Source organism: Mus caroli, chromosome 1 (genome assembly GCF_900094665.2).
Source record: "Mus caroli chromosome 1, CAROLI_EIJ_v1.1, whole genome shotgun sequence".
Classification (NCBI taxonomy): domain Eukaryota; kingdom Metazoa; phylum Chordata; class Mammalia; order Rodentia; family Muridae; genus Mus; species Mus caroli.
Genome location: NC_034570.1, coordinates 164,728,417 through 164,740,172, shown reverse-complemented (window position 1 = coordinate 164,740,172; position 11,756 = coordinate 164,728,417). Strand labels below are relative to the sequence as shown.

The 11,756-nt window shown below is 37.7% G+C and overlaps 1 protein-coding gene across 1 annotated transcript in view; it reads right to left on the bottom strand.

Annotated features, from left to right (window-relative positions):
* The window catches only part of Fmn2 (formin 2), a 310,737-nt gene that overhangs the window by 225,960 nt on the left and 73,021 nt on the right, over window positions 1-11,756 (bottom strand). Inside the window, 1 exon segment of the mRNA XM_021173977.2 lies at window positions 3,887-4,034. Within this exon segment, the coding sequence (XP_021029636.1) occupies window positions 3,887-4,034 (148 nt within the window).

Sequence of the window (11,756 nt, the reverse complement as noted above, 5' to 3'; positions counted from 1 at the left end):
TTTTTTTTTTTTTTTTTTTTTTAATGGACCCAGAGATGCATTCAACTGTGATCTTTGTTGATGTTTTCATTTCCTACATTTGTTTTGTCTGGTTGGGGTTTTGTTTGTTTGTTTGTTTATTGTTGTCTTGGTTTCAATGTCCTTTCTGAATATCTCAGTCACATTCTTAGCCTTTTCTTCTATGTTGCAAATATACTTTCCCAACCTCTAGATTGGTTTCTCATCATATTCATATGCTCATTTTTTTTATCCTTTTTAATTTTGTTGATATTTATGCCTTTTAAGTTTGTTGATTTTTATAAGGAGACCTTTGGGGGTTTTATTTTTTTATTTTTTAATTTTTTTTATTTTTATTTATTTATTTTTTTTTTGGTTAGAATTTCAACCATTTCACAACTTTAGACAGAGTAACTGAGGAGTTATATATTTTCTGGAAATATATTGCCTTGATTTTTTTCTTAATGCTTCTTGGGTTTCTGTGTTGCAATAGATAGCTCATCCAACTTCACTTATAAAACTTCCCATTGCCAGGCAGTGGTGGTGCACGCCTTTAATCCCAGCACTTGGGAGGTAGAGGCAGGCAGATTTCTGAGTTCAAGGCCAGTCTCCTCTACAACGTGAGTTCCAGGCCAGCCAGGGCTATACAGAGAAACCCTGCCTCAAAAACAAAAACAAAAACAAAAACAAAAACAAAAACAAAAACAAAAACAAAAACAAAAATACTTCCCATCAACAGCTTTTCCTTCAGGGCTTACTCCTCAGTGCCATTTGGATATGAAAAAGCAAACTTCTTTAATAGCTACAACACCAAACCAAAGAGGAACTTTAAATACATCTTAAAATGATAAAAGCTAACCACCATAGCACCTATGACTATAAAGTACAAAATTAGCAAGAAGAAAAATATTCAAAAAAATCTATAGAGGGAAAACTAAAAGGAATAAAAGTAGAAATGAAGAAAGAAATGAGAAAGGCAAGACATGAGTAGGTTTTCTTCCTGAAGATGCTTCTATCTTCCAACAGTACTTGGTCATACTATGCCCTCACGTCTTTTCCAACCAGAATTAATGCTTCTGGGATGCCTCCTGCACTCTTCAGGAGGTCAGTTTAGACGGTGGGTCTTTCCCTCACCGACTATAACAATAGCACAAGGGGAAGAAAGAAACCGAAAGACTAAAAGGAATCTGCTCTTTCACTAATGAGGAGAGGTATCAGTCTTTATCTTGGCCTCAGCACTAAAAATTCTTATAAAAAATGTTAGTGCTTTGGTAAATAGATGAAAGTTGAAAGCTTGTTTATAAAAGTGACTATGGAAAAATTAAAGCATATGAAAAAATCTGAAGAGCCTGAAAAATATGAACAAATCTGACTTAGTTGCACATAGGAATTAACAGTAATTTTTAAGATGTGGAAGAAAAAAAGACAACACCTCAATCAAAAAAGTTAATGAAAGAAATTTAAAAAAATAAAATAAATAGCTGGGCATTCAAGATTGTTTTCTCCAAAAAGGTAAAAAAGCTTTAAAATTGACACATGTTGCATTTAGCAATGATGTCATTAGAAAATCGTATGTAACTACCAACTGGGCATATGTAAATACTCTACAACTAATGATAGTCATGCTATTAAAACTCACAAGTGATACAAGACAGTCAGCTATAGGGTTTTCTGTGATACTGGCTATTCATTCTTGCATTTGAATAACAGGAAGAGGTGAGGTGGCATGGTTCCTTGAAAAGGTGAATGTCCCTTGCATTTTTCCATGTGAAAGCAACACAGTAAGAATTGAAAAGCAACATTAAAATGCTTTTGAAAAAACAATGCTCAGTGGTTGGGGTAGAACACAGATAATTAGGAAAACACAGGTTGGTGGTTTAAATTACTTTCTACTTACCCTTATCATCTTCATAAATGCACATTTTAAAAGGAGAAAAGGCATTGTATTAAAATCACTTGCCCAGGCATTTTTGCAAGCTGTGTTAATCTATAGAGAAGCCAAGTAAGTCACCATCTCCTGATTCTGGCCCCACTTGTATCCAGGTCAAACTCAAATTCAGGGGCCCACTTTCAATTTGTTCTCAGGCAAGCCCTTCAGTAACCCAACAATGAACAGTGCTTCTAAAGAATTGCCAAATAGTAAAGAAAAGTTTTAGCAACGCAGTCAGAAAAGTTGAAAAACATAGAGTAGGGACATTGAAATATTATGCCAACTTTTGATGTGAATGAAGAAAAGAATAGAAAGCATTGTTCCCAGGGCTCTCTATCAAGAAAACTGCTTAAAACAATTGCACCTTTACCTAGGAATTTCAGCCAATGGCATTTTTAGCCGAAAACAATCACGCATCCTACGGGATAAAAATCTTTACTTGAGTCCTTCCCTTTTTGAAACTAAAAATATCTACATTCACATGGTGAATTTTCAGGCACTGTCCTGTCAAAACTCTTTTTTTTTTCTCTGAAGAACTTAATGGTGTGGAATTCTGCCTGGACTCTTGATCAACCACTGTCTGTGAGTGGTTTAGTAAACAGTCGTCCAAGAAACAATTTTTTCTCATATTCTCTTGCAAATTTATGCTTTTATTTTATCTTTTGGATTGTATGCCAACTAGTGAATAGCAAGCAGTTTCTCTAAATCACAGAGCATTTTAAAAAGGACATGTGGGGTACTGTGCAGTCTCCATTTGGTATAAAGAATAAATGGTAAAATATGTTTGCCAAGAAACAGGTAAAGACAAGAGGTAGGAACTCTGTACAGAATTGAAGACAGAACACTGGAAAACCACTAACAGAGTCATTACTAGTTTTAAAGGAAACTCATGAGGAAGATCATAATAGAAAATAACTTTAGTGATGGTTGTAACAATGACACCAAGCATTTCCATTGGCTCTGACTCTCTATTCTTTACATGAACATACACATTACTCAAAATCATATTTTACAGTGGATGCTATTCTCATTAACATGTCATAGGTGAGGAAATAAATACAACAGTTTGGAAACTTGCCTAACATCACAAAGCTGGTGTGGCACAGAGTCTTATATTTTTGCCCTTTCACATTAAGCCAAAATTAAGCTTCTATGACCATCTCTTTCTTGCTAAGACAGTCCACATGGTCAAGTTCTCAGCTCTGAAACCTACAGTATCACTTGTGAAGATCTGCAGTAAGGAGAGCTGTAGTAAGAAACAATGTTGTTCTTTTTAGTCTTCATCTACATCAGGACATGGGACTTACTACTGCTGAGTTCACCAAGAAAGAGAACCTGGATCCTCCAAAGTAATCAATATTCTAGTTAATTTCTCTAATTAACACTGATTCCAGCCTCAAAGAGTGTCTTCCTAGCCAATAACACAAAATAGTTTAAGACATCCAAAGGAAGCTAAAGCTTTTTTTTTCCAGAAAAAGTAAATTACATTTGAATGTTGCACAATTATTTTAGAGTGAAGTTTAAGAAAATGTACATTCTTATTTTCCATCCCCAGTTATCTCTATGGGTAAAGAAAAGAAGTTTTCAAACTACAAAGAAAACTTCAAGCAGAGAAATTCAGAGATAGTGGAGAAAAAAAATGTCCCTTTTAGGTTCTCTTAGGCCAAGACAGAATGTAGAGTTTCAACCTGGTGGTAGGTGGGGTCTGTAAACAATGGTTCTTAAACTTCAATAAATGTAGAAATTACTGGAGAATCCAAGTGTAGCTGAAACCCTTCTACATTCTAACCTCAGCAGCTTTGGGCAAGTGTCTCAGGCTTCCCGTTGATTTTAATAGGTTGCAGGCAGGAGATAAGCTCAAAAAGGTATCTCCAAAAGACTACAGACTCACTACCTAGCAAGTGTTCAATTCCATATTACATCACATAATCTTGAGAAGCTGGCTGTCCCATATCCTACCTGTGTCAACGTCCTTGGGACTGGGCTCTTCATCAGGAAGCTTGGATGATGGCCACATGGATGGTTCTCTCCTGGGAAACTGCCCTTCGGTGTAATCCATCGAATGCGTGGGTTGACTAACCGCAGCCCAGGTGTAAAGCTGATCTTGCTATATTTAAAAAGGCATTTAAATGGAAATACTATCAATTCAGTCATAAAAAATAAGCAGGTAAAATATTACAAAATATAAAAAACCAGAGCTATGTAGATATATGTAAAACATTAAAATAGCATCTAACTATAGTAAAACCTAGGTCTGTCTACTTGGAGGACGAGATACTTGGAAGGAAGACATTGAACTATTAGATGAGAGACTCCAGATGGTGAGTTACCCAACATCCTGAAAATGCATCTTTAACTCAACAGAATGTGAGTTCTCTTTATCTTTGTTGATTTGCTTCTGTCTGAGTTTGGTTTTAATTTTTCATGAAGCATTTCTATCACTATTTACCAGACTGGTAGTGAAATCCTGGACTCAGGCCATCCTTCTTCTTAGTCTCTCCATCATTTGAAACTACCAGAAAGTATCACCATGCTGAGAAGATGTCCTATTAAGAACTGTTTACACACTTGTTGGAAAGTCAGAGGATAGTCTATAGTTGGATGTCACAAGGAAAATAATAGTGGCTTATTTTGGGTCCCAGATTAGTACAGGAAGAAAGGACGTGGGAAAGTAAATGAATATAAGATTATATTTGACTCTTTAAACAAAGGAAGTCTTTGACAGGTGCGGACATATACTGCAGACAAAATGAGAAGGCTCCTGTGTATACCTCATACCAGGAGACAAACTGGACAGCGTCCATGGAAGCTTATAAACACCTCAAAAACTAATCATCAATATTTCAGGACAATGCCAGTCCCTTTAAGATGCAGGTACCTATACATACATTCACTGGATTCTTTTGTGCCTTTTTCTTTGCTGGAGGTACACTCACTTCGCTCCCATACCCTCATCAGCATTAACTAAAGCAAAGCAAAAGACACAAAGTAGAAACGAATGCAGACAAGGACGAAAATACGACACAACCACCAGGATGAGATTATAACATAAATGAGTTCCTCATGGGTAGATGATTCTAGAGTTTCTATATTAGGTTAAGAATCCATAAAGGAGTCCAGTATCAAAATATCCCTTGTGCTATGCACGGTGCTACACACCTTTAATTCCAGCATTTGGGAGGCAGAGGCAGCAGCAACTCTATTAAAATGCAAGGCTAGACTGGTCTATTTAGTTCCTGAACAGACAGAGTTACATGGTAGAAGGAGAAAGCAGACTCCAGCAAGTTACTTTCTGAGCACCACACTTAAGCCCAGGCATGCAGGTGAACTTAACACACTCACACACACACACACACACACACACACACACACACACACACACACAAAATAAGAAAATATCTATACCACCAAACAGACAGCATACAGCAGCTGATATGAAGCCCCCCTAACACACATACAGTAGAGGACTTCCCAGTCTGTGTTCATTCAGATATGATGTACCTAGCCCTTAAGAGACTGGAGGCCCCAGAGAGTTTAGAGGTCAGGTGGGGTGGGGGGTAGGGGCATTCGAGTGGAGATGGGGTGGGGTTGGGAAGAGATGTGGGATGTGGAACAGTTGGAGGGTTGATGGGGGCAGGGAATAGAATATGCAGTGTAAAAACTGAATTAAAAATAAAATAAAAGAAAAGAAAATATCTAAAACAAATTTTTGAAATTGAAACTCAATAAACCAAAACCTATGGGAAGAATTAAAAGCTATAATGAGAACTCATTATAGCAATTATTACCTATATTTAAAACTTAAAATCTCATATGGCCTAGAAAGAGCTGGTCTTCCAGGAGTACTGTCACTCCTAAGCTCACAGGTGAGACCAATACTTTTCTTCCACAAAATTATAGAAGTAAACTTTCCTGATCTAAAGAAAGAAATGCCAGTGAAAATACAGGAAGCCTACAGAACTCCAAATACACTGGGCCAGAAAAGAAATTCCTCCTGACACATAATAATCAGAACAACAAATGTACTAACTAGGCATTTCCTAAGGGAACAAATGCACTAAATAAGGATTCCTAAGGGAACACAAACCATTCCAGGCTACTATACCCAGCAAAACTCTCAATTATCATAGATGAAGAAACCAAGATATTGCATGACAAAATCAAACTTACACGATATCTTTCCACAAATCCAGCCCTACAAAGGATAATAGATGGAAAACGCCAACACAAGGAGGGAAACCACATCCTAGAAAAAGCAAGGAAGTAATCTTCTTTCAACAACCCCAAAAGAAGATAGCCACACAAACATAATTCCACCTCTAACAATAAAAATAACAGGAAGCAACAATCCCTTTTCTATAAGATCTCTTAACATCAATGGATATAATTCCCCAATAAAAAGACAGACTAACAGACTAGCTATATAAACAGAACCCAGCATTTTTCTGCATAGAGAAAATGCACCTCAGTGACAAAGACAGACACTACCTCAGAGTAAAATGCTGGAAAACAGTTCTCCAAGCAAATGGTCCCAAAAAACAAGATAGAGTAGCTATTCTAATATTGAATAAATTTGACTTTCAACATATATATATATATATATATATATATATATATATATACATATATATGATAAGGAAGAATACTTCATACTGGTTAAAGAAAAACTCTGCCAAGATGAACTCTGAATTCTGAACATCTAGTATCCAAACGCAAGGGCACCCATATTCATAAAAGAACCTTTACTAAAGCTCAAACCACACATTGTACCTCACACAATAATAGTGGGAGACTTCAACTCCCCACTTTTATCAATGGACAGATCTTGGAAAAAGAAATTAAACAGAGAAACAGTGAAACTAAGAGAAGTCATGAACCAAATGGATTTAACAGATATCAATAGAACATTTCATCCAAAAACAAAAGGATATACCTTTTTCTCAGCACCTAATGGTACCTTCTCCAAAACTGACCATATAATTGGCTATGAAACAAGCCTCAAGAGATACAAGAAGACTGAAATAATCCCATGCATCCTATCAGAACACCAGGACTAAGGTTGGTCTTCAATGACAACAAAATAACAGAAAGCCTGTATACACATGCAAGTGGAACAACTCTCTACTCAATAATAACTTGGTCAAGAAATAAATAAATAAATAAATAAAGGACTTTTTTAGAATTTAATGAAAATGGAGCCACAACATACCCNAACTNATGGGACACAATGAAAGCAGTGCTAAGAGGAAAACTCAGAGCTCTGAGTGCCTCCAAAAAGAAACTGGAGAGAGCATACACTAGCAGCTTGACAGCACATCTGAAAGCTCTAGAACCAAACTGCTTGTGGACGTTGTACATCGTGGTGCGGAGCCTAGTGCGCACCACGATGTACAACGTCCACAAGCAGAAAGAAACAGAACTTCAGACCAATTTTCCTCATGAATATTGATTCAAAAATACTCAATAAAATTCTCAGAAACCAAATCCAAAAATATCAAAATGATCACTCACCATGATCAAGTAGGTTTCACCCCAGGGATGCAAGGATGTTTCAATATACAGATATATATCAATGTAATCCACTATTTAAAAAAACTTAAAACACACACACACATGATCATCTCATTAGATGGTGAAAAAGCGTTTGACAAAACTCAACACCCCATCACGATAAAAGTCTTGGAGAGATCAGGAATAAAAGGCCCATACCTAAACATAGTGAAAGCAATATATAGCAAACCAGTAGCCAAAATCAAAAGAAATGGAGAGACACTTGAAGCAATCCCACTAAAATCAGGGACTAGATAAGGCTGCCAACTCTCTCCCTATATATGCAATATAGTACTCGATGTCCTTGCCAGAGCAATTAGACTACAAAAGGAGGTCAGAGGAATACAAATTAGAAATAAAGAAGTGGATCTTGTACCCTGGGTCTCTCAGAGACCAATCTAGCCAGGAGAGTGCACAGGCTGCAGAAGCAACAGAGCTTCTTGGACAGGGGCCCTTCGGGCGAGCTGAGACCCAGACCTCTGGGCACCTTCCCCACCAGAGGAGAGTCGGCCTCCAGAGAGGTCTCTGACCCGGGGACTCAGGTGAGATCGCCATCTGGTATCCCGGGTCCCTCAGAGACCAAACCTCACAGGAAAGTGTGTGAGCCTCAGAAGCAACAGAGCTTCTTGGGCAGGGTCGCTTCAGGCCTTCATCTTCAGACAGGAGGCAGAGCTGAGCTCCAGACCACTGTGCACCTTCCCTGCAAGAGAAGAGCTTGCCTGCAGAGAGTGACCACTGTGACTCAGGTGAGAGTTGGACTCCTAGGAGTGCTGACAGAGGCTAACAGAATCAAAGGAGGAAGAAGCTCCAGCCAGAGAGAGCTAGAACATCTAACACCAGAGATTACCAGATGGAGAAAGGCAAACATAAGAATCTTACTAACCAAGAAGACTTGGTATCATTAGAACTCAGAACTCTCACCACAGCAAGTCCTGGATACCCGAAAACACCCAAAAAGCAAGATTCGAATTTGAAATCATATCTCATGATGCTGGTAGAGGATTTTAAGAAGATCATTAATAACTCACTTAAAGAAATGAAGGAGAACACTGCTAAACAGGTAGAAGTTCTTAAAGAGGAAACACAAAAATCCCTTAAAGAATTACAGGAAAACACAACCAAACAGGTGATGAAATTGAACAAAACCACCCAAAATCTAAAAATGGAAGTAGAAACAATAAAGAAAACCCAAAGGGAGACAACTCTGGAGATAGAAACCCTAGAAAAGAAATCAGGAAATATAGATGCGAGCATCAGCATCTCAGGTGCAGAAGATTCCATAGGGAACATGGACACAATAATCAAAGAAAATGCAAAATAAAGATCCTAACTCAAAACATCCAGGAAATCCAGGACACAATGAGAAGACCAAACCTATGGATAATAGTTATAAATGAGAATGAAGATTTTCAACTTACAGGGCCAGAAAATATCTTCAGCAAAATTATAGAAGAAAACTTCCCTAACATAAAGACAGAAATGCCAATGAAAATACAGGAAGCCTACAGAACTCCAAATACACTGGGCCAGAAAAGAAATTCCTCCCAACACATAATAATCAGAACAACAAGTGCTAGGATAGAATATTAAAATCAGTAAGGGAAAAAGATTAAGTAATATATAAAGGCAGACCTATCAGAATTACACCAGACTTCTCACTAGAGACTATGAAAGCCAGAAGATCCTGGACAGATGTTATACAGATCCTAAGAGAACACAAATGCCAGCCCAGGTTACTATACCCAACAAAACTCTCAATTACCATAGATGGAGAAACCAAAGTATTCCATGACAAAACCAAATTCACATAATACGTTTCCACAAATCCAGCCCTTCAAAGGATAATAAAGGGAAAATACCAACACAAGGAGGGAAATGACACCCTAGAAAAAGCAAGAAAGTAATCCTTCAACAAACCTAAAAGAAAATAGCCGCAAGGACAGAATCCCAACTCTAAGAACAAAAATAACAGGGAGTAACAATTACTTTTCCTTAATATCTTTTAATATCAAGGAATCAATTCCCCAATAAAAAGACATAGACTAACAGACTGGCTACATAAACAGGACCCAATTTTTTTGCTGCTTACAGGAAACCCAACTCAGGAACAAAGACAGACACTACCTCAGAGTAAAAGGCTGGAAAACAATTTTCCAAGCAAATGGTCTGAAGAAACAAGCTGGAGTAGTGATTCTAATATCAAATAAAATCGACTTCCAACCCAAAGTTATCAAAAAAGACAAGGAGGGACACTTCATACTCATCAAAGGTAAAATCTTCCAAGATGAACTCTCAATTCTGAATATCTATGCTCCAAATACAAGGGCATCCACATTCCTTAAAGAAACTATAGTAAAGCTCAAAGCTTTACTCACCTCACACAATAATAGTGGGAGACTTCAACACCCCACTCACATCAATGGACAAATCCTGGAAACAGAAACTAAACAGAGACAGATTGAAACTAACAGAAGTTATGAAACAATAGATTTAATGGATACAATTTGCAAAACACATGCAACTCAAGAAAAAGGAAGACCAAAGTGTGGATACTTCATTCCTTCTTAGAATGGGGAATAACATACCCATGGATGGAGTTACAGAAACAAAGTTTGGAGCTGAGATGGAAGGAAGAACCATCCAGAGACTGCCCCACCCGGGAATCCATACCACAGTCAGCCACCAAACCCAGACATTATTGCATATGCCAGCAAGATTTTGCTGACAGGACCCTGATATAGATATCTCTTCTGAGGCTATGCCAGTGCCTGGCAAATACAGAAGTGGGTTGCTCACAGTCATCTATTGGATGGAACACAGTGCCCCCAATGAAGGAGCTAGAGAAAGCACCCAAGGAGTTAAAGGGGTCTGCAACCCTATAGGAGGAACAACAATATGAACTAACTAGTACCCACAGAGCTTGTGTCTCTAGTTGCACATGTAGCAGAGGATGGCCTAGTAGGCCATCAATGGAAGGAGAGGCCCTTGGTCTTGAAATGATTATATGCCTCAATACAGGGGAATGCCAGGGCAAGGAAGCAGGAGTGGGTGGGTTGTGCAACTGGGTAGGGGGAGGGTATAGGGGACTTTCGGGATAGCATTTGAAATGTAAATGAAGAAAATATCTAATTAAAAAACTGTAGAAATAAGTCAAAATATCACCATTTGAAGATGTGATAATATATTTATATGACCCCAAAATTTCACCAGAGAACTCCTAAAACTGATTAAAAACAAAACAAAACAAAACAAACAAACAAACAAAAACCTCAGCAAAGTGGCATGATATGAAGTTAACTCAAACAAATCAGTACCCTTCCTGTACTCAAAGGATAAATAGGGTGAGAAACAATTTAGTGAAACAGCACCTTCACAATAGTCACAAATAAAACACATTGGTGTGACTCTAACCAAGCAAGTGAAAGATCTTTATGACAACAACTTCAAGTCTATGAAGAAAGAAATCAAAGAAGATCTCAGAAGATGGAAAAATCTCCCATGATCATGGATTTGCAGGATTAGTATAGAAAAAACAGTCATCTTGCTGAAAGCAATCTATAGATTCAATTTAATCTCCATCAAAATTCTAACTCAATTATTCATAGAGTTTGAAAGAGAAATTTGCAAATTCATTTGGAATACCCAAAAACTGAGGACATCAAAAATTATTCTCAACAATAAAAGAACCTCTGGTGAAATCACCATCTCTGACCTCAAGCTGTACCACAGAGCAATTGTGATTAAAAAAACAAAACAAAACAAACAAACAAACAAACAAAAAACAAAACAGAACAAACAAACAAACAAAACTTCATGGTATTGGTACTGAGACAGACATATTGATCAGTAGAATAGAACTGAAGACCCAGAAATGAACCCACACCTATGGTCACTTGATCTTTGACAAAGGAGCTAAAACCATCCAGTGAAAAAAGACAGCATTTTCTTTTTTTTTTCTTTTTTCTTTTTTTTTTTTTTTAGCCCTAGCTGTCCTGGAACTCACTCTGTAGACCAGGCTGGCCTCAAACTCAGAAATCTGCCTGCCTCTGCCTCCCATGTGCTGGGATTAAAGGCATGTGCCACCACTGCCAGACTAAGTTTTTTTTTTTAATTTTTAATATTTTTTATTACATATTTTCCTCAATTACATTTCCAATGCTATCCCAAAAGTCCCCCATAGCGCCCCCCCACTTCCCTACCTACCCATTCCCATTCTTTTGGCCCTGGCATTCCCCTATATTGGGGGATATAAAGTTTGCAAGTCCAATGGGCCTCTCTT